General features: G+C 48.3%; 7 protein-coding genes across 7 annotated transcripts; 4 read left to right on the top strand and 3 right to left on the bottom strand.

Annotated features, from left to right (window-relative positions):
• Positions 1–1,433: 1,433 nt before the first annotated feature.
• Positions 1,434–3,704, top strand: N7455_008984 (SLC26/SulP family anion transporter; the record flags this gene model as incomplete). The annotated part of the gene is made up of 3 exons (XM_040960539.2): positions 1,434–1,662; positions 1,711–1,856; positions 1,914–3,704. The coding sequence occupies exons 1-3, from the start codon at positions 1,440–1,442 to the stop codon at positions 3,702–3,704; spliced, it is 2,160 nt and encodes a 719-aa protein (XP_040809045.2). The 5' UTR covers positions 1,434–1,439.
• A 209-nt stretch (positions 3,705–3,913) lies between these two features.
• Positions 3,914–5,355, bottom strand: N7455_008983 (uncharacterized protein; the record flags this gene model as incomplete). The annotated part of the gene is made up of 2 exons (XM_040960533.2): positions 4,929–5,355; positions 3,914–4,855 (listed from the first exon to the last, which is right to left on the bottom strand). The coding sequence occupies exons 1-2, from the start codon at positions 5,292–5,294 to the stop codon at positions 3,914–3,916; spliced, it is 1,308 nt and encodes a 435-aa protein (XP_040808995.2). The 5' UTR covers positions 5,295–5,355.
• Positions 5,356–5,892: 537 nt separating this feature from the next.
• On the bottom strand, positions 5,893–10,864 carry N7455_008982 (kinesin-3 motor protein uncA; the record flags this gene model as incomplete). Its single annotated transcript, XM_040960492.2, has 2 exons — positions 5,893–10,733; positions 10,801–10,864. The coding sequence occupies 2 exons, from the start codon at positions 10,862–10,864 to the stop codon at positions 5,893–5,895; spliced, it is 4,905 nt and encodes a 1,634-aa protein (XP_040809013.2).
• Positions 10,865–11,853: 989 nt separating this feature from the next.
• N7455_008981 (uncharacterized protein) lies at positions 11,854–12,387 on the top strand (the record flags this gene model as incomplete). The annotated part of the gene is made up of 1 exon (XM_040960491.2): positions 11,854–12,387. One exon carries the CDS (start codon positions 11,854–11,856, stop codon positions 12,385–12,387), a length of 534 nt encoding a protein of 177 aa, XP_040809010.2.
• Positions 12,388–13,166: 779 nt separating this feature from the next.
• N7455_008980 (uncharacterized protein) lies at positions 13,167–13,585 on the top strand (the record flags this gene model as incomplete). The annotated part of the gene is made up of 3 exons (XM_040960503.2): positions 13,167–13,279; positions 13,337–13,419; positions 13,476–13,585. 3 exons carry the CDS (start codon positions 13,167–13,169, stop codon positions 13,583–13,585), a joined length of 306 nt encoding a protein of 101 aa, XP_040809066.2.
• Positions 13,586–17,678: 4,093 nt separating this feature from the next.
• On the top strand, positions 17,679–18,764 carry hapB (CCAAT-binding transcription factor subunit HAPB; the record flags this gene model as incomplete). Its single annotated transcript, XM_040960541.2, has 1 exon — positions 17,679–18,764. One exon carries the CDS (start codon positions 17,679–17,681, stop codon positions 18,762–18,764), a length of 1,086 nt encoding a protein of 361 aa, XP_040809032.1.
• Positions 18,765–20,956: 2,192 nt separating this feature from the next.
• Positions 20,957–21,772, bottom strand: N7455_008978 (uncharacterized protein; the record flags this gene model as incomplete). Its single annotated transcript, XM_040960523.2, has 1 exon — positions 20,957–21,772. The coding sequence occupies one exon, from the start codon at positions 21,770–21,772 to the stop codon at positions 20,957–20,959; it is 816 nt and encodes a 271-aa protein (XP_040809003.2).
• Between the last annotated feature and the right edge of the window lie 1,347 nt (positions 21,773–23,119).

Genomic DNA, 23,119 nt, shown 5'->3' with positions numbered 1-23,119 from the left:
TCAATATCTCGTTAAGTACACGATCTCGTGAGCCCAGCAAGTAGCCATAAATATTTCCATCACCTCTGATTTGCCCCTATGTACTCCGTAGCACGGTTATCATATGCCTTGCATCTTGACTAGATCTGATTTTAATCCGTGCGGCTCCCCACAAATAAGCCACCCTTTCGGCTTGCTTGAGGCTTAAAACTTGTCTGTTCTTCTAAAATAGTTGGGATCACAAAACTTGCAAAGCACAAGGATTTTGTAGTGTTTGGGGAAGTGTGAGCATGATCCCATTGGCACTCAAGTAGCTTCAACGCGACTTCCGCGGAAGACGAGGTATATTTCTCGAATGTTCGGGATCCGAATACGAGAGGGGGATGATCTCAGTCTTATCCTCATTCCAGTTGATAGTTGCACTTCCAAGTTACTGATTATCACATAATCTTTCAAGTCTCACCTGTGCAGGTGTCGACATCAAACAGATAGAGGTAAAGTGTGCATTTGACTATGAACCAAGCATTCATAAAACTCAATCGCGGGAATTTTCACTTTCATAACTTCCGGTATGTCTCAGTGTGATCCACATTCTCGCGAGAAAAAGGTTATATGCACAACCTAATGATGTGCTTCAAAGATTCAATCAAGGAACCATTACAGAACCGTGACATTTGCCACGGGTGCTCCGGAGTACTCCATACTGGAGCTCAGTGCAAGGGGCTATGCTGCAATACGCCCCCTGTCGGCACCTTTGTCTCAATGATACGGCTCCACCGTGCCAATCCCCTCCCCTGGGACTAGCGAGTGCTTGGCATCATTTGTGGGCTTCCGTTTCCCAAAACATACTAATGGTCACGCGAGCAGTCCTCGGTACCCCAAAAAGATGATCTAGCCACATTCCACTCTGTCTGCATGTCAAGCTGCACGACATTGAATTGGTGCAACCTTGCAGTTGATTTGTCTGGCTAGATTGGCTGAAAATAAATATTTTCCTGTTGGTTAGAATACAAATAAGCTTAACCAAGTCTGTCTCGTGGCTGGTTCTCAGGTAAAGGCTATTGTTAGCACGCCTGGATTCACTATTGGCACGGCGGGCTAACCCCTTTGGGGATTGTATTCCTTGGCATCCACTTTTCAATACAAGTGCCATTTATCAAGTGCACCACAGTAAATGACACAGTGTTCGTTTAACCCTCATAATTTAACTATATACAAGCTAGGTGGCTATATAAATGCATGAGCATAAGGAATTCTCATAAAAAGAACCATGTAGCTACAGCTGGAAGCATGCTACGTCATGTTAATATACTGAGATAAAGGGCACTTGTATTGAAAAGTGGATGCCAAGGAATGTTAACCCTAAAGGGATTAGATCACTGTGCCGATAGTGATTTCTGCTGTACCAAGAGGGTTTTGCCTTTTTTGCCATTTTGCTTGATATTTTTGCGTCTATCAACATGAAGTCGGCCCTTGTCAAGAAGGTGCTTGGCTTGCAAGATCCTCCCCATCGACACAACGAAACGGCACTACCTCACGACACAGATCCGACTGTTCGGGAATGGTTAAGCGATGGCATTCCCTCCAGACAGCAGGCGGGACAATACTTCGTGAGGTTGTTGCCCTTCTTAAAATGGATCCAACACTATAACCTTCAATGGTTTCTGGGAGATTTGGTTGCAGGTAGGTGCCTTGATTAACTTGAGTCCCAGCTCGGGCTAACTGTCCTAGGAATAACGGTTGGAGCTGTCGTGGTTCCTCAGAGTATGGGATACGCCAAACTGGCAAATCTTCCGGTGCAATATGGACTCTATACTTCTTTTATTGGTGTTGTTATCTACTGGTTCTTTGCAACATCCAAAGATATCACGATTGGGGTAAGCTACCCAGGTTGTGTCTCATCCGGTGCTTGCATGAGCTAATCAACTGGGCAGCCCGTAGCTACCATGTCAACCGTTCTAGGCGGCATTATCACCGATGTTCAAAAAGACCACCCCGAGATTGGAGGGCCGGAAATCGCCCTATCAGTCGCCATGCTCTGCGGATGCATCATTGCATTCATGGGCTTCGCACGGCTAGGTTTCATCATCGACTTTATTCCGGTTCCTGCAATTACAGCCTTCATGGTCGGTTCTGCTATAAGTATCTGCTCGGGACAAGTCAAGGGACTACTGGGCCAGACAGGGGACTTTGAAACGAGCACTCCATCATACCGAATAATCATCGACACGCTGAGGTATCTTCCCACCGCACAAGGATACGATGCTGCCATGGGTCTTACCGCACTGTTCGCTTTATACGCCCTCCGATCAGGCTTCAACTATGGTGCAGCCAAGAAGCCACGCTTCGCCAAGCTCTTCTTCTTCCTTGGCGCCTTGCGCACAGTCTTCATCATCGCTCTTTACGCTCTTATCAGTCTTGGCGTGAACCAACACCGCCGCGACAATCCCGCCTTTGCTTTGGTTGGAAATGTGCCAAAGGGTTTCGACAAAGCGGGTGTCCCTGTACTCAAGGGCAGTGTAATCAAGCTCATCGTCTCCCAATTACCCGCCTCCGTGATCTGTCTCCTCATCGAGCACATCGCAGTCTCAAAAACATTCGGCCGTGTTAACAACTACACGATTGATCCCTCGCAAGAGCTTATCGCCATCGGCATCACCAACATCCTCGGTCCCTTCCTGGGTGCCTTCCCAGCGACAGGTGCTTTCTCCCGCTCAGCCATTCAATCCAAGTCCGGGGCACGCTCCCCCTTCACCGGCATCATCACCGCCGTCGTCGTCCTGATCGCCATGTACACATTGACCTCCGGCCTCTACTACATCCCCAAAGCAACCCTATCAGCCGTCATCATCCACGCAGTCGGAGACCTGATCGTCCCACCCAACACCATCTATCAATTCTGGCTCATCTCCCCCCTCGACGCGGGCATCTTCGCAGTGGGCCTAATCGTCGCATTGTTCAGCACAGTCCCAAACAGCATCTATACAACCGTCTGCATCTCCGTAGCCGTCCTATTATTCCGCCACGCAAAAGCCCCAGGCCAATTCCTCGGCCAAGCCTGGATAAACGACGAAAACAACCAAATCCCTCTCTACCTACCCGTGGACGAACCAAAATCCGACCCAAACATCAAAATCGAGAGACCCCGTCCAGGAGTCTTCGTCTACCGCTTCTCCGAAGGCTTCAACTACCCCAACGCAAGCCACTACTTCGATGACCTCATCCAAACAATCTACCAGCATACCCGCGGGACGAACGCGGAGATATACACGAAAAAGGGCGATCGCCCCTGGAATGAGCCGGTCTCTTCCAGTGCAGATGATTCCCATCTGCCGATTCTGCAAGCCGTCATTCTTGATTTCTCGGCTGTCAATAATGTCGATGTAACCTGTATCCAGAGTTTGGTGGATATCCGCACGCAGCTGGATCGTCGGTCGACACCTGTTGTTGTGCAGTGGCATTTTGCCTGTATTAAGAATCGATGGACGAAGCGTGCGCTAAATGCGGCGGGCTTTGGGTCTTGGCCGTTACCTCAGGGGGGAGGTGCGAATGAAAAGGGCGTTGGAGAGCCGGGTTCTGAAGGATCTTCCTCGGATACGGAGAAGGGTATGGAAATGTCTGTATCGTCGACGCCGGATATTGCGGGTCGGCCGTTTTTCCATCCTGATTTGACGACTGCGTTGCGAAGTGTGGATGTATATTTAGCCCTGAATCCTTCTGTTTAAAATAGACTATATGAATATAAAGAAACTTGACTTGTTTCATTGAATAAAATGTGCATTGTGGTCATTCATAAACAGTCAATCCATATTTCATGTACATGGGGGAAAATATCAGGGGTCATCACCCTCAACGCCAACCGGGAATATCGCAAAAAGAAACACCAATATGCAATAGAATCACAATCATAACAAGGCAACTTATCCAGAGCTCATCAATGCATAAGCAACCAAGTATCATAGGGAACACCCCTCGACTGTGTCTTCCCATCCCGACCCGTCGAAAACAAGATAGGCTCGAAGTCACAAGCTGCAGAGTACTGCCTTATCAACTGACGCCAATAACACGACTCAGCCGCAGGAGTAAGATACCGATCCCGGAAAGTGCGCACCGCATTATTCGCAATACGCTCCGCAATCTCAGGATTATCAATCAGATAATCGATCTTACGCGATAGATCGGACCAATCCCGATCAACCTCAATATAGTTCGCATCAGGCCCAGTGGAAATAAGCGCAGCATGATGAGCCTCACGCCATTCAAGCGCATGGGAGATAACAACAGAACGACAGTTGAGAAGATACTTCCCACGACCAGAGAAGCTCCGACCCTCAGTATGTGCGAGGAACATATACCGACAATGGTCTTCAATAGGCAGAAGATTGAACCGGATATCATTCTGATCATCCCAATCAATGACACGCACACTAGCCCAACTACTACCGACCGCAGACTTGAGTAGCTTACTCCGGACAGGCGGGTTCGTCGCCAGACTACCGCGCCACACGAGCTGCTTTTTCTTCTCCTGGAATTTCAGACCTGGCACGTATGTACCATCTGCGGTGGTTTCGCCGTCGTCGATTGCGGCAATGCGACGTCGGACTTCGTGATACGGTCCGATCTGCACCTCTGGCCAGGCCCAGTATCCGAAGTCGGGCATTAGCCAGACTGAAGTGTCTGAGTCGCGTTTTGAGTAGGCCCATACGGGACTCGGGGCTGTTGTGTCTTCTGCGAAGTCTTCTGTGGTGAAGATGAACTCGATGCTGGGGAGGAGGTGGCGGTCTGGGAATGCTGTTAGGGCGCGGTGGAGGGAATTTAGGGTTGCGCGTGCTCGGGATGCTGTGACGGGCATTGGGGCGTAGTCGACAATATACAACTGAATAGAATATGTTAGAATGAGGTTGCTCTTGGGTCCACAGGGACGAATGTTGGGTGGATGTTTCACTCACCTGTCCTCGATCAATAATTCCCCGCACCATGCCATCATCCACTGTCCTGGAATCAAGTTCCTTGTAGGAAACAAGCTTGTTTTCTCTCAGTGTTGAGGACTTGTCAATCTCAACAAATAGTTTGGGGAAAGCAATGCGACATTGGTCCTCGGAGAGACCGTGGTTGTTTCCATCGCGCTCAACGACAAATTCCCAACCAGCGGAAGAGTTCAGGGGCGGGGCACAATATGGCTGTCGTGATTGTGTCTTTATATTAAATTGTGATGAGAGCGATGAACCGGTGCCGAAGACGAGGAATGCAAGGATAAACAGAGATACCACGGCGCCGGTGGCCAGGTAGCGGAATGAAGGGCGTTGGGTGATCATTCTTTCTGGAACAATTCCAGTTTTGCCCTTGAGAGTGTTTTAAGGCTCGATTTAAATTTCCATCCGAGGTCTCAGCCTAGTAGAAAGGAAGACCTGATATTCCGTGGGTTGATGTCACTGGTGTTGGCTCTGATTGTTTCCATGGCAACGCAGAGGCCGTCAGTGACCAACGTGGGCTAGATGCTGATGGTACTTGGACATGGATTCTAATTATAGTCGGCAATTGATCAGGTCAAACAAACAGAGAGATCAGTTGGCTCTACAGCTGCATGTATTTATCTACGTGTTTAACTACAGAATCTTGGTGTATCGCATCAAAGCTACCAAAGCGAAAGAAACTGTGCACAGTCGAATCTATAGTCCCAACTATATCGGATTATTATGTACATAAAAGGGAAATTGCCACAGCGAGTCGATATATTCAAGGGGTATCTCAACGGGTCATGAAAGCAAATGGGAAAACGAAAGAATAAAGTAGAAGGTAAATGTAGACTTAGACCCGTAATATCATAAGAAATGAAGCAGAGGAAGCCCCAAAGCTGAAGCTTGTCCACAGGCATGTCCGCACACGACTAGTTGGAAATTCCAATAAGAATTATTAGTCGCCATTGGTGGGGGGCCTGGGACTGTTGCTGTTGAAGTAGCTCTCGTCTATCTTCAAGATCCATTCCACCTTTTGTGCCTCTGTACGGGTAGCAAAGAGGAAAGTATTCTGGGTTCCGTAGACTGCAAACACATTCGGTCGTCCCTTGGCGGACAGCGAACGGTCGGCTCCAGCTCCTGAACCCTCTAGCAGTCTTGCGAAGTCCGGCGCATGGTCGACACGCGCATTGCGGAGGTTGATGGCATTGATCTCGTCTCCCTCTGGGACCGAGTAGACGTGGAGGTACGGCCGGCGGAGCTCCAGGAAACGACGTACCCACACGTTGTTGGTATCGTCGGGCGTAAGCACGTACCCCGTTTTTAGGGCATCGGGGGCTTTGGGAAGAGTTTGGATGGTGGCTGTGAAGCGAGGTTTGAGGGATAGTTTGTCGGAGAGGCCGTTGGCATCCGAATTTCTAATGTGCGTCGCTCCGTCCGAAGGGGGTTCGGTATTACTCCGGATAAGGATTGCCTCTGTTGGGTCCTGCTTGAGCGACCATAGATCAAGATACTTCCGTAGAAGTTTGGATTTGCGCTCGTTGAGATCTGCGCCCCGCATCGGAGTTGACCTTGCACTCCGAGCCAGCGATGGACTAAGACAGCCCGCGCTTAAAGCACCTCGGGCAGCATGAAGCTCTGCCACACGCTGCCGGCGCTTGCGGTTGGCAATGTAGTCTCGTACCAGAGAAACTTTTCGAGGAGCCCAAGTGTTTAAGAGTTCCTCGCCTTTCACATAGTCATTTTGTGTGTTCATCCGCCACAGATCAGCAGCACGCTTAGCTGAAATGGGCCGAATAACCAACGAGTACATGCGAGTTGTTGAGTGCACAACACGAATCGAGTTCCAGAATTGTTTGAACATCGACTGTTGGCGGACATAGGTACGGCCTTGGATCTGGATTGTCTGGTCTGCCTCGAAAACAACCGGGTTCTGCAGGCGACTGGATACAAGATCCCAACGGACAGTCACCTGGACTCGGTACTTCTCTGCCGTCACTCGGTCAAGCAACAGAGATCCATGTAAACTTGAGTCCCACTGGCCGACAATTGTGACATGAGAGGTCCCATCGGCATTTTCCCTGACCGTCGGCTCTTGAACAAACTTCAAGGGGACGTCCGGAGTCTGGAAATCCTGATCGGGGATTTTGCCCCAAGGATCGAGTAGACGGACAGAACCAACGCGTATGTTGTTGATATCATCCCATGGAAGAGTTTCCGTTGAGCTGTACGTGATGTTGACCGAGATACGGCGCTGCAGTCCTTGATGAAGTTGGGATGTGCCGGCATCAAGACTGCTGCTCTGAACAACCTCCACGGGCAGGTATTCACCAGATTCTGCCATTTCGAGTATTTGAATTCTCGCAAAGACATCATGACGTTCTTCTGAGTAATATTCCGACTCTGCGATTCGAGGAGCAGTTCGCTTCTGCGGTAAAGGCTCCGCTGAGTCACGCATATCATCCCAACTAAGAAGCTTGTCGAGATGAACCGAAGTCACACCAGCATAAACACAGACCTTCAATGCGGCTGTCCGTGGACTTAACAGCGGCAAGCTCATGCTGTGCACACTTTCAAAGCGAACCGGACCGTCCTCAAATCCTTTGATCATTTGGGTTGTAGTTGCGCCTCCTTCCTCTGAGATACCTGGAACAAATAACTGCGCATGTACATCAGACCCTTCCCACTCCGCGAACCCGATCATGTCCCGCATGACAACGTTAAATTTCAGAGTTGAAGAGGGCGCCTGCGCGGAGGATGGTTCGAGGGAGAGGCGAACGATTCCGATGACACTCTGAGTATAGGGCGAGGTTATCTCAACGGAAAAGTCTTGCACGCGAGTTTCAAAAACAGCCGTTAACGGGATGTCGGCATCACCGATAAGAGAATACTGGGGTGAGCAGGGTTCGGAGAATGGATTGTCGAGCTTGAAGTGTTGGATGTAGTCTGGACGGTCGATATATTGGTGCAATTGCCGCATGGCTTGGACGCGACGCTGGAGCTTTTCAATCGACCACAAGTGAACCACGCACTGCTTGAAGTCGATGACTCGAACTCCGACACAAGGCTTCTTGGCCTCATCAAGCAGAATATCTTCATCGCCGGAAATTCCGTTCAACACGAGATCATAAGACGATTCCATGTTATGACCATGGTCGACAATGGCAAACTGGAAGACCACATGCTTGTCCATAATATGGCTCATGATCTGTGCCTCTTTCAGAAGGGAGGCATGTTGCAAAATCTTCTCGGCCATTCGGACATAATTTCGCTGAGACCAGTGCTTGTACACTGAGCGTGCGATCTCGAGTTCGCGTTCGTCCAACTTGGCGAAGCCATTTTCGAAAATCTGAGGAACTGGCTTACCCATATCTCGGATGTGGGTTTCAAAAGTCTCCTTTTGTTTGCGTAGTTGCTCTTCGAATTCCTCCTTAGCTGTCCGTAGGGCGTACTCCATACGCTCCTTCTCCGTGCGTAGCTCCGGTGAGTCTGGATCAGACGAAGCCCCCACAGACTTGAGTTTTTCTTGGAACTCTTCCTTGCGGCGATCCAGCTGCCGCTGCATATCTTGACGAGCCTGGTTGAGTGATGCAACACCATTGACTTCATCATCGTCATTCTGTCGGGGCGTGCTCGGCATGGTTATAGCGGTGTCTAAAGAAAAGTTGTCGAGGGTCCCGTTGGACATGTACTTGTCCCGAATCGGGAAGGAGCTGATGGAGTCGGAATCTTCCTCTTCTGGAAGTCCACGCCGTCCAGCTCGAACCTTTTGCACATCCTCCAACAGTGTGTCCAATTCATCGTCAGGCAAATTAGAGATCTGGTCAGGTCCAACCATAGCACTGACAGCCTCTCTACGTGCTAAGAACCAGTCTGACTCACGGCTACGCTGCGAAGGCATGGGTGAATCCGCCCTGGATGAATCGCCATCCATGTCAGATCCTGCCTTGCTCAGAGTTCGATCATGGGTTTTGTTTGGCGCCGGCGACCCAAGCTGGCTTGTAGTGACTGAATGGCGGAGTAAGCTCTGCTCGACCCGTTCAGCTCTAGCCTCTTGAGGATGATTGAAACGGAAAATATGAAAATCGCCGAGGATGATTCGGAAACCACTCTTCAGTCGTGTGGGCTTGTCAACCCGCATGCCGTTCACCATGATAGCGGCACCTTCGGCGGGTACAATGGTCACAACGTTATCCGCATTCTCGAACGTGCAGTGCTTCTCGAGGATCTTGGATCCATTCAGCCGGATCTCCACGGCTTGACCTTGATCCATATGACCAACCGTGGTAGTACCGGGTTTAATATTGTAGACCAAGCATTCCGCAAGAAGGGGGTCGTCGCTGAGATTGACCAAATGGGGCATTTTCTTTGGTGTGCTCATTCCAATGAAGCCCTTTTCGATATTGATTCCCAATTCCTCCAAAGCTGCTTCACGCTCCTTGTGGATAAGTTCTGTATTCTGCAGCTTCTCTTCCCATGTTTGGTTGAGATCTTTGTAGAGCTTCTCACTCTGATTGAGTTGTTCTACAATCTCTGCCTTGCTGACCTGGGTGACACTTCCGTCCGGCTGTTGGATGGAGACCATCTGTTTCTCTAACGGTGTATCTGGGGGATAATACTCCTGAGGAAGACCACCTCCTATGGCACCCGGTGCTCCTCCCGGTGCTACTCCCCCTCCAAGTTTTGATCGGAGCTGTGCCAGTTCCTCCTTGAGTTCGCGAATCATGCGGGCATTCGGATCTTCGTTCACAACAGCATGGTTCTTGATTCGTTTCGCCGAGTCGGCGTATCGCAGAGTACCAAGAGTTTCGTCAAAGTTAATATCTGCAGGAGAGATTGCTGCAATCATGGAGGTCATGGAATTTCCACCCAGAGAATCCTTTAGCAACCATGTTAGGATTGAATCACGATACGGTACCATGGAGGCATTCTTCTTCTTGCTCGCAACGGTCTTGCCAGCAGAGACATCAGCGAGTGCGGCAATGACACGACCAAGTGTTGACAACGATCGATTGATCTCCGCACCCTCCTTCAATCGCGCGCCGGTGGCTCCAGTCGAGTTGGCTCTTTCTGAACCAGCCAAATCAACCAAACTGATTTTCGACACCTTCTCAGTATCCATCGAGGTCTCTTTGTCGTGTCTCTTTTGCGTCAGAGTCAAGGTGAAAACGGCATGTGATCGACTTGAGGTTTCGTTCATGTTGGTCGCGGCAACCGTTCGGGCTTTGTTACCCTCGTCCATCAGGTTCTCGATTTCTTCGAAAGAGCTGACGACAAGTTTGGCCAGATCTTCAACATAAGGACCCGTTGATGGATGCTCACGGACTTTCAGGTTGCCTTTGTTTGACGGGTTGAGCAAATCGCGTACCCGCTCGTTGTAGATTTCGAGGTATGACACCTCAACGGTGCAATTCAATAACTTGTCCGCCTGGATCGCGGTTATGCGCTCGAACATCGATTGGCAAATCCGTGGAATCACACCGTATTCTTTGCCATAACCCATCATGGAGTATGATTTTCCCGAACCGGTTTGACCATAAGCGAAGATACAATTGTTGTAACCTCCAAAGGCATTATCCAGAAGAGGAGAACCCAGATCGTCGAACAGGTCATTTTGATCGGCGAAGTTTGATGATTTCTTATCGAAGGACCAATATGATCGGTCAAAGGCGAAGACCTTATTCCCTTCAACAGCGCCCTTCCCACCCTTCCGCGATTTGTCCTCTGCGCCGGGTGGAGGAGTGAGCACGGTCTGCGAGCCTTTCATTGACACAATACATTTTGCGCCTCGCTCGATCTCTGTATAAAGACAGACTTGGTTAGCTTAAAGGTCCAAGGAAGACCCCCTCCCTCAACATCTACTCACCTCGACTGTTGAAAGGCCGCACTCGCACCACCACCTTAATATTTCCACCGCCGCCTGGAGCCATCTTTGCTCTCTAACCCATGCACGAGAGATGTTCGTCAACAATGAAGGTGTATGGAAGCTAGAGTCCGGAAGTGGGATGCAAGTGGTGACAGGGGTACACCGATGCGCGAACTCCGCGAGGAGCGCCGCCTGAAGATCTGTCGCAGGGGAATGAGCGCGGAGTTAAGTGTTGCTGAATCGCTTGTGATCGTTTGGGAGTGGTTCGTAGTGAGATTCGAAACCGTGGGTGTCAACAAAGACGTCATGTATCGGTCCAATGTTGATGTTGCGCGTCTGTGATGTTTTTTTTTGTGGGGGAGGTTTGCTGATGTGCGGGGAGCCTGGATCCTGCAACGTTTGGAATTAGCCACCGAGGGAAACCAGCCACAGTGTCTGTTTTCTCGAGGCACCAGGCAAAACAAAATGCGATTGTGGTCTCGAGTCAACAACGATGCGGAAAAGCCACTTTGGTCCGGGGGGTGGTGCTGAGTAAGCGCTCCACCGCCGCCCGTGGACTGCAAGGGGCCTCTGTTTGCCGATGTGGGACTTGAATGATCTGACTTCTTTACCCCAAGATGATATCAGGGATGTTATATGCAAGGATGCGCCGGTATGTTTTTGGCTGTGCTTTTTATACGTTTTTGTAATGTGTAAGAAAGCAGCCAAAAGCATAAAGCGTGCAGAGAACTTTTCTATGTATAACTAGAGCATGTCCTTGAAGGGGCTTGTAGATATATCGCTACTTCTTGGGTGCTGTGGCTATGTACCGCATATATACTACCCCATGCGTATTTAGCTCATGCTTCTTTAGCTCATACTTACATAGACCTGGGCCAGAATAGAGTTATGAAGAGGTCCGGAGCAATTTGGATGCGGTCTTCTAAGTTTTCTTCTATGACATCCATAGATGTAAGTAAGCATGGATGATTTCACTACTCCATCCTTCCTTAAATCTTGTCAAGATAATTTTGCACCAACTGTTAAGTCCCATATCCATCATTTCACTCCAAGATGGGTGGTATTTTCGTTGACGCGACCATCGAGAAACAAGCTACGGGAATTGCCGACCTGTGGTCATGGTGCGATAGGTTGGACAATGAAATCAAAGCTATCAATACGAGAACAAACCAAGGCAATAATTCACCAAACGAAGGATGGAGTGCAGATGTCCAATCTCTTTCCAAAAAGGTTGATGTTACTGCAGAGAGCGGTCACCTACTCGAAAATATAGCCGCTCTTTCTGCGAAGATCGATCAGAATACTGCAGAGATCAGTCACTGGAAAGCAGAAGTTGAAGCTCTACCGACCAAGTTTCAGGATGTCCTCGGCCCAGACAACAATACTATGAACGCAAAGTACCAGGCCCTTTCTACAAAGATTGACAATGGTCTCAATGACAGTCCACCAGCTGTCAACCGGGGTCTTGCTATTGGACTATCTCTTGGTCTCGGCATTCCTCTAACCATAGCTATTATTTTCCTGTGTGTCATGTGGATTCGTCGCAGGTATGATTTCCACGGGGTTTCGTCTGAGAGAGACAGCTAACACGCCACATTCTATTAAATATCCATATATACCCCAACACATGAATAACGAGGAAGCTGAGAACTATATCAAAATACATAAGGCAACATGGCAGAGTAAGTTCTCCGCGAATTCAAGTTACCTATAGTTATATTCTGACTAACGAGCTTTTGATCAGAAACCTTCACTGAGAAGCTCTGCGATCTTTTTGAAGCGCTTGGTTTCAAAAAGAAACCTGTTGTCCCGGAAGTCTATGTCATGAGCAACACACCCCCAAAGTGATACTATCACCGCACATAATGGATATTTGGCTCAGAGTCTAAGACATCAATAAGTGCAAGGGCTTGGGGTGTATGATCTTTTGCTTCGTAACTTAGGTATCTAGCTAGATATATTAGGTAGATTCAGTGAGTTAATAATCAATTGCTTCTTGCCTAAACGTACTCTGTTCCCTATTTCAATATATCCTGTCTTTTACTTCTGCGCGATCTGTGTACTAGGTACGGAGTACATAACCTTGGGACCTTGGCCTGTTTATGCCCTAATCATTAGGACTAGGTTCAGGGACAAAACCTTCCAAGGTCGTATCCCTTTTCGGACGCGGTCTTGTCTCTCTGTATTTTTTAAATGTGATATCATCGATTCTTCTTTTTTCTTCTCAGTTTGATTCCATATACTATTCTTTCTTCTCGGTTGTACTAAAACTACTCACAGTTATCGCTCTAAACAGAGTCAAATCGAAGTAACCGAAACAATACTTCCATCCCAAATTCACTAAAACTTTTCACAAATCCCAAAAAATGGCACTGGACGAGGGCCTTTCTATTGGCCTTCCTATTGCCCTTTCTATTGTGTTAGGAATCCCTCTGACCATCGCGTTGGTAATATTGGCTGTGACTTATGGCCGTCGCAGGTAAGTATCTGAACTGCTCTTTTTCATGGAGCTTACTAACAATGGCTATCTATTTAGACATCCAAGTCTACCTCAGCCTGATCCTTGCGAAACTCAGGGTACAGAAAACTGGCTCAATCTATACCACGCAACCCGTCCACGTATTAAGCACCGGCCCAAGCTGTTTTATCCATTGTTGCTGACAGATGCCTTGCAGAATCCTTTATGGAGAAGATCCGCAGTCTCTTGGAGTCCCCGAGGCTGCTCAGGAAGCCCGTGGTTCAGGAGGTATATATGATGGAGGATGGGGTTAAGGTCCCGAAGTGATACTATGGACACAGGAGTTGAATACTTTGCTGGGCAAAAGGACAAACAGGTATAGGTACGTACGCGTAGGCGAACTTTGGCATTTTGATAACATTTTGGGCGGACGAGCTTTTGCTTTTTGATGTAGCGACTAGCTCAATATTATTGCTGTGGTCGGCATGGCTGGTATACATCGTAAGCGCGTTGGTACTCTATGATTTATCGCGTGTCAGTAAGCGAACAGCTGCTGCTCTTGTTTTGGTATTGGGTGGTCATCATGCCCCATCTAGTATTTACGCGGAATTGGCGCATATTGTACAAAATAATCAGACCACTTAAAATAAGAAAGCCTCACAATATTGAGTATACTCTCTCTCTACAAAAGAGATTCTCTAAAATTTCCTATGGCTAGCCTTCTATTTAATGGAGAATAGCTGACATCTTACTGTATAAAATTTGTGAATTTAGAAGGTAATTATGAGTTTCAGTGGTTGTTATTCGAGGTGACTATTATATATATTTTTGAGGAATGCGGGTTGCTACAGCACCAACTCCACGAATACCGGTCGAAATCAGACCAAAAAAAACGGACCAGGCGGGAATTTATCAATAATACATGAACATATTTTACCCATGTAGGACCGAGGTCTGCACAAATAAAAACTTGAAGTTGCGAAGTCAAGCGGTCAAGCTTCTCACACGTGGGATGTTTCATGGTCCGGAGATCGGACCCATCCATCTCTGCGAATCGGGATTATCGCCTGATTATCGCCTGCGCTGAATGGCCCATGGGAGGCTACTAAAGTTGACTAGAATGCACGTGGGGATTAACCTGGGACTATAGAAAATATACTCCGTATATGTATCACAATATAGCATTCTGTCGTCTGAATTGTTTGGTAATTGAACTCGAGAGGCGATTTATGGGAAAATATATCCGAAACAGCAACGCGAGGTGGGGGTCTTTGAGTCGGAGATGAATCTACGGTGAGCAGAATTGCTTCGACCGCCAGTTCGGATGTTCAATAATAGTAACAGCCCACTGTAATAATACTAACGGTCTCCGTAGATTGCAGATGCTCCGTGCTCCGTACCTATCTTGTCGATACGAACTCGGGTTAATTAGATTGCGTTATGACCTTGGTGGAACAAACACTTGAATGCGCCAAGTGAGTACCGAGAGAGGGAGACCTCGTGTTTTTCAGGGAGTATCTACATAATGAATACTTAAGACCTCCCGACTCGCGCCAGATGGACGGGCTTGTGTACCAAATAACGTCGTCACTCTCGCCTGAATTACAATGTTGCCGCCCGGGGAGATGATTCCATTGCCGCCACCTAAGAGATCTCATCACACTCCCGTGAGGATCGTAAGTGCCGAGAATGACAGGCCGTACTAGAATAAATCCTGTCTTCTGTGAAGCTCATTTTTTTTCCCGGAGTACATCGCGCACGAGCTTTGAAGCAAGGGCCACAGATGGCATGGGATGGGACATTAGGTGGAGACTTCCCCAAATAGGGCAGACGGCCGAGCTACGCGGTGTCCACCGAGAGTAGGAAAAAGCAAAGTGAAATCGCGACACATTCTTTTTGGGTATTAGGAGTGATAATCATGAGCGGCAAGCAAGCTGAAGAAAAAAGGGCCAAAAAAGAAAGGAGGCGATTATTAAAATGAGGCGAGTGATAGTGTGGGCAGACATGCATGTACGGGGTATGTATGATTCAATGCTCGGGTCGGAGGTTTGAGGGTAGTATAGTAGGAAGTAGAGGGGATAATGGGAGTAAATTGTTATCCATAGATATAGTAGATGGCTATATTAACCAAATCAAGTCAATTAAGAGAAGATTGAGAGGACAAAAACACATACTGTTTGTTGTAGGAAGGTCAGGAAGGTGGTATACTCACTCGTACTCCGCCTGGGCCATGCGTCATAGTCTCGGGTCGCACATGACGAGAGCTCGGGACTGCCGGATTTGTTTTTATTACTGTATTGTCATTTAGATACAATTGGGGGCCATTGGGGCGAATATGGAGGTTGATGAACCAGTAATGATGTGTATTGAGTTGTAATCCAGTGTAATATCGCAGAAAAGGCGGCCTCAGCAGCGGGGAGTAAGGCGGTCGCTCAGTCGGCAGCCAGTCAATCTCCTACAAAACTGCCCCATCCGCCCTTTTTCCTCGCCTTTCTTCCCTCTGCCTCTTCTCGTTGGTTGCCCGCCCTCTCCAGTTCATCCTCCAATCGCACAGTATCATCTCCCCCCTTTTTACATCATTATTGGTGAAACCCTGCCTTGCATAAGGTCATTCCTTCTCTATTGGTCTCGATACTATAACTGGGGTAAGTGTTATATACAATTTGCTTTACTGCAGCACAATACTGTACTCTAGTACTGCAATTGTATGCTTCTTTTTTTTACCCCTACTATTGCTTTTCTTTGTTTGACCCTTTCATCTGTGATCACAATTCTCCCCTGGGTAAAACACATGTCACAATTCACTTTTGTATTCCTGTTTTATTCTCTTTTTTTTTTACACCATATGAACTACAATTGTATCCCTATATACCTACTGTCTTACTGCCGGTACTTGTATACTTTGGCGGAACTGCCCGGCTTGACATCAGTGGCTCCCACAGAACCACCGCCTTCTCTCTCGTTGGCACGATTCCCATCTCCCCCCTCTCCTCCCCTCTGGTCAAATCATCTTCTACCCTGGGATCCCTTGATTGCTTGGGATTGGAAAGTCACCTTATACCCCCGGAGATTATCCTTTCTATTTCTGCCGTGCCTATTAAGGTAATCGCTAAGCTCCAATCCCACGTTGCGCGCGCTTTTGCTTATCTCGTGGCAAAACAACGCGTGCTAAATCAAAACACACTCATTTTCACTTTGACCTATCCTTGCTATCCCTTCTATCATTGGCTCTTCTGATTTTACCTATGCGCGCGATTGCGTTTCATGTTTCTTTTCGTCCAATCTGCACGCGTCTCATTTACATCTTCCTCGTGGGTATCCAGTTGCATCTAACATATGACATAGTGTCGCGCAAACTGATTTCCTTGGCTTTGGCCTGTTTTAACCATCTTCACCTTGTGTCTGCTCTGCAGAATTCGATCGACAAGGTAAGTTTCCAGCTGCAGCTCAACTCCCGCCTTGCCAACGCATACATCCTCCCCTCTCAACCCTGACCGGTCTAACCCGCCCCGGATTCCCCAACCCCCCCTCCACTTGAACCCTCTGTATTGACAGCGCATTGGTCGTTGCTTCATCGCGATGATTGGATGAAATGTTAAAAATGCTAATGCTGGCCCATAGTGTTGGTGCGTGGAGCCTTGGTGAGGCGCATTCTGACATCAACGCCCAGGCGTTATCTGTCGCAAGTCGAGGCTGTTAGCACCGCCCGAATTCTACGCTGGACGTGGCAGAGCAAGGCCTCAGAATTGCATGAATGAGGTATCCTGCCGACCGTGCTTCAAACATACTGCGTAGTCTCCACATCTGTCATCATCAGGTCTGCTCTGACTTGACAACGCATCAAACCGACATCTAGTTGAGGCACCCCGGCACTGCTGCACCGCTGCATCACAGCCCAACCACGTTACACCCGACTGTGGGCGTAAACAACTTTGCACAAAACCAAAACCCTCCGCAAGCCGCTCGAGATTACTCTCGACACAAGAGGTTGACCCGATAGTTTCTATTGACGAAACACAAAGCAATATCAGAACGCGCCTGCAATTTAAGGTACGTGTCTGGTCCCGGTTGTGTTCTTTTGGTTCCCCATACCCCCACCCGCCAATCCAGTGACCGCTCGGCGATGCGCTCTGCTGACGCGACGCCCCGAGCCTGCAGACTATTTGTCGAATCATCAGTCACTTACCCCAGCACTTGTGGTGACTCTTGTCCCTCATTGCGCGCGCTCTGCGATATCGCTTTATTACATCTACCAAACAAACTTCGCCGTCAACTTTTGACATATTTGACCTACCACCCCAAAGCAATCCTTTGGGTCTGATTGGTGATCTCCATCTAACGTCGCCACTTTCAGATCGATCCACCGAATCGGCGCCGCGCCCTGTAGTGTGACAAGATCCACTTATCACAACTCGCCAGTATGGAATATCCTCCTCAATATCAACAAGCCCATGGGCAACATCCACATGCCCCCACTCATATTCCCGGTCCTTATCAAACCGGGCCACCAAACGCTGGTCCTCCTGTTGGGTCGATGGCCTCGCCTACTAACGCCCAGGCACCCATCCAACCTCACTCAACCCACCAATCCTCTCCCATTGTTCCGTCGCAACCTCATTACCAACAAGCACAGAATGGACCCGGAGCTGTTCACCAACAAATGAACTTTCCCCAGGGCTATGGTGTCCCCGCCCCCATGGCCCAGGGCTACGGCATCTCGCCGACGCAGGCTGCCGCGATGGCTACAGCAGCTGCGTCTGGGCAGTTCTATCCCCTTCACCAGGACTCCATGGGCGGCCAGATGCCTCAGGGCTCCCGAGCCTCACCACGTATGGCGAGCATGCAAATGAAGCAGGACCGTGACCCCCGATCGCCACCACAGATGCAAAACCAGATGCCTCCGATGGGATCGCAGGTTCAGATGCCTCCAAACCAGCAGCTTTCCCAACGTCGCATGAGCCATGTCGGTAGCCCCAACGTCCAGAGCGCACAGCCCGTCATGAGCCACGTCGGCCGGGCCCCCATCGCTGCACCACTTCCCCAGGCTCCCGTACAACAGAACCAGCCCTCGCCCGACATGGTACCCGGCGGCAATCAAGAAGAGTCGCCATTATATGTGAACGCCAAGCAGTTCCACCGGATTTTGAAGCGCCGCGTCGCCCGACAAAAGCTCGAGGAGCAGCTACGTTTGACATCAAAGGGTCGCAAGCCTTATCTGCACGAGTCACGACACAACCACGCCATGCGAAGACCGCGTGGACCCGGTGGACGTTTCCTGACTGCAGATGAAGTGGCCGCCATGGAGAAGCGAGAAGAAGTAACGGGTCAGCCTGTTACCTTTGAGGATCTTAGCAAGCCGTTGCCAACTGAGAATGGTGGCGGTCAGAAGCGCAAGTCAAGTGAAGTCCACGGCGATGGCTCGAATTCTTCCAAGAAAACGAAGGTCAACGCCAGCGCTGATGGAAGCGAGGGGGACTCCGCCGAGGCTTCGGATGAGGACGGCTAAGCTCGCTCGTTTTCACCCACAAGACTGTGAACACTACACCACGTCCTGCTGAGGTGACTTGCGGTATTGAATTTTCTTTGTTTTTCTTTTGTCGTCACGGCTTTATGGATGGATGTCTTGGACCTTTTCTCTAGCGAGCGATGTGTATGGATGCCCCCCCCCCTTTCTATGCTCTATGCCCCATTTGATGTGCTTTTGTCTGATATGCTCTTGTGTTACGTGTTTTTTGTCTGATGTGTTTTTGTTTTTCACCTATCTTACCCCCATTTGCCCCTGATGTCTGTTTATATTCGCTATGCTGGGACGATTTATTTCTTCTTCATTCCCCCTCTTGCCTATTTTATATCCTCGATCCTCTTCCTCAATGGTGACTCCCTCGGTTCGTGGGAGATACCTTGTACAAGAATGACCGTTTCAAGCATCTACGCTTTCTCCCTTGAAAGTGATATGTGAGACTGGAGAGATAGCATGCTCTGCTTTACTCTGCCTGAAATTGTCTTGCCTGTCGGCCCTCATATTCCATGTAGGGTCTTTCAACGGCATTACATGGTTGTGCTTGATATGCCACCTTATAATCTTCGACAGATAGCAACTCGCTAAATATTCCATCTTCATCCAGATGTGCTATCTCCATCTTTCTGTCCCCATGCTTATATCCACTTTCATGTTTCTATTATGAAAATGCTTCTGGCAATCTCTTTCATCATCTTCTTCTCCTCTTACATCCCCCATCTCCTACTCTTCCTCCTTTCATTCTGTTTCGGTGTCTCGTGTTGCGGGTTTATGGGTCTCCGGCTGGAAATTTTAGAGAGGGTCTCCATCACTGGAAAAACAGATCGGGATATCGGTTTTCGGAAGACTGGTTTGTTATGAATATCATTTGAATTTTAGTATTGATGTTTTGTTTTTTTTTCTCTTCTTTTTTTCCCCCTTCGGTTCCTCTCGCGTTTCAGTTAGTATTTGGCAAGGCGATGAAGGACAAGGATGAAAATTGGATTGTAGATTTTGAATTTATGGATATATTGTGCTGATGTGCTGATACTTATACATGCACTATCTTGTTGTCTTTCTCGATTTTTGTGTGTATTGTAGGGCTTTACAGATTCATGTTTCTCTGAGGTAAATAGGGTAATTTTGGTTGATAGCAAGCTGTGAGCGTACTTGTAGTCTGTCTTGGAAAGAGCAATTTCCTACCTGCAATATTACCCCTACATATCATGAATTGGTTCCTGTGATATCATACCCTGAAGGCTGAGACTGGAAATAAGATGCATCGACCATCATTGGCGCATATGTACAACATATGATGCTGAGTGGACATGACCTATGTGGGTCAGGACGCTTTGGCAGGGAAATAAAGTACGGACCATGTGGAGATCATGCTTGATTGATTGGGAATTACATGGGTCTACAGGTCTAGCAATGGTGAGGCGACTTGATCAACTTTGTTTTCTGTTATTTGCTATGTAGATAGACGATGCGTCTTCCACCCTATTCTGGCCATTAACGGGATTAATTGAGCAATCGAGATATGAGAATGCTGAACTTTTACTTCGTTTACTAGTTCGGAATCTTTTTTATATTCAAGTTCGAACGCGCTCTTCTATTTCGCCAGATTCTAGTCTTTGTCATGACAGGGAACTTGAGGTATGGAGGGTGCGATAAAAAGGGGTATAAGGGAGAGACATGGGGAGGGAAAAGGATTCACAAGAGAAGTATATTAAAGCGGTGGCCAAGTGGAAATCGGAGGTGCTGAGTCTTGCTTCCACCGGGAAAAGCTGGGAGTGGTGTTTGACTGGAACATGGAACGTATCAAGAGGATGGACAAGGAGGAGATAAAGCCCTTCCTGTTGCTCTGGGGTCAACTGAAGAAGTTTTTCACGTTGCTGGAACATCTTGTCCTTCAATGTCAATCGCGTAGGCCCTGTGAAACCGGGAAACCTTCCAATCGACCAAAGTAGCAAGGGCAAACAGCAAATGTCAAGCGAAAGATACATCAACAAGACCTGGGAGACATGAAGTCATGATTGGACCAGGTGTGCAGTGTTGATAGGGATCTGCATAGCCATGAAAGCCTCCACCTGGTTATCGAACCATGCACATATCAGAATTTGACACCAGCTGCCAGCAACAGATACATCCACAACACTGCCGAATAAATGCTGGCCATGAACTCTGTAGTTCACCAGCTTTCATACAGCTTCCCAATCCATGGCATCGACCATGAACCCCCAGTCCGCCTCAGTGTTTGATCCCTCTCCAGTGACCTCATCCGGACGGATGCATTTGTCGACATGCTCCTTTGCCCGAGCATACGATTCTTCTAATCCACCAAAGATATCAGAGATGATCCCCTCAAAGTCAAAACTTGCAAGCGTCACTATATCCTTTCTTTCGCCTTGTTTTTCTCTTTCTTCCGTAGTCAGATCGGCAGTTTTCCACCTATTCCGTAGTTCCTTGGCCTTTTGCAATTGTAAATAAACAGGGCCACCGCCAAGAACTGGGGATAGTGGGGTTGATTGCTCCCGCAAAGCCTCTAGCACATTGGCATGGTATCGATGAATACCAACAGGCCGACCGACACCATTCCCATTATCTGGTGGTCCCCGAGGCGAAGATGTGACGGAAATATTGAAAACGGCCAGTAAATGGACAATGGCACGTTCAAGCAGAGCATAATATTCATGGAAATCAATCTTGAACATTATTTCCGCGTGGGCGATATCGTCCGCCGATATCACATCACTCATTTCCAATGTTGCAAGACGGTATCCTTCTGCTAAAAATGGAAGTTTCCATCTCAGCCTGGCGACAATTTTCATAAATCGTGCCAATTCCTCGGCAGGCGGCAGCAAACGACCATCTTGGGATGTGATAGTCGCCGGGCGGATGCTGCTGTTACCGGGATTGGAGTTATTGGAGGGCCAGTGTCGGGGAGCATTTTGACTCGCCGGGTATCGTTTTCCCCCGGATCCGGGTGCCCAGCGAGAGTTGAATAGACCCGACATGGTCGTTCGATCGTAGGTAAAATGTGGCGTGTTATGCTGGTGTGATTTGGCGGGCGTTGTGGTCCTGGTCAACCAATCAGCGGTCAGCATGGCCCTATCAGATAATTGTGCTCGTGAAAGACATGTTGGGAGAGAGTTGAGCTCTCACAACCGGGGTTTTCTTTTTTTTGCTTATCTTTGTACATGTCATCTGTCAGAATTGGGAGGAATGTATACCTATACATAGTAATGGTATATTACCGCATTGCGTCCCCTACTCTTGTCAAGTCTTGAGTAGTCCGGTGTAGTTCGGTGTGATTGAGTACCATATCCAAACCCCTTATGTATGCACTGCGTTTTAGATCGAAAGGTGTAGGTGGTAGGTTTACGAGGAGGGGGTGTTGACACCAATGAAGCTGGCCTTCTTTGTTTTGGTAATGACTAGGCCAATAAGCTCTGAGTGTCTATAAAACGACTATTCTTTCAAGATTGAATGTCATCTAGGCATTTCCCCCGATACCGAGTCTCGCTGTAATGAATACAAACTTTGTAGCGATCTATAACGGGAAGACCGGGGTTCTGAGAGTCATACAGACCTGCTATACAAGTGGTCATCGCAATGGGACATTTTACACCGACTATTCATAATATGTGTATACATCATCCCAAAAGAACAATTTAAAAGGAAAGCGCCATATTTTGATTCCTCCGTGCCCTAGGGATCTATGCATGGATGTATCACTTCGTTTGCCGGCGCTAGCTATGTAGTGAAGCGGAAAGTGACCAGGCAATCGACATAAACGAGGAGGGGCTTAAGAAAAAGTGAAAAGGCTGATAGGCCCGAGTGGAATTAAGTTGCAAAACACCAAAGTAGCCTTCCATGAAGTAAATTATCAATCCGTGAAGTAAAGTATTGACACGATTGAAGTATCCGGGCATCCTGATTGTTTCGGGATGTTATACTTCGTTCATATTGGACTGGCTGACAAGATTCACACCTTTTCCACTTGAAGCAACTTTCTCTTCCCCTTCCTCTTCTCATTTTATTCCTGACTTACAAAATTTCCAACTCAACTTGTCAAGTTAGGGCAGGCAAGTGTCATCTGGACCTGTTCCTGAGAACCCGCCAATCAGCAGATGCCAGTCATCCCCGTGCCGCTATACCCTTTTCGGCTAAGCGCCCAGCTCTCTCCAGCTTCGTCCGCCTCCTCGGCTTCTTCCTTTTATCGCCAACTGTCGCGTTTCGCTCGAGGCTTCTTGTAGGTGGCCCTCTTCTTTCTCCAATTCGCTTTCTGTTTATTCTTTGGCTTTGTCCCTTGCCCTTTCTCTTTCTATCAGCCTCCGCTCCTCTGACCCTGCTTTTCCATT

This window comes from Penicillium solitum (genome assembly GCF_028829755.1).
Source record: "Penicillium solitum strain IBT 25940 chromosome Unknown utg000005l_segment0_segment0, whole genome shotgun sequence".
NCBI lineage: Eukaryota > Fungi > Ascomycota > Eurotiomycetes > Eurotiales > Aspergillaceae > Penicillium > Penicillium solitum.
This window is presented reverse-complemented; position numbering and strand designations above follow the sequence as displayed.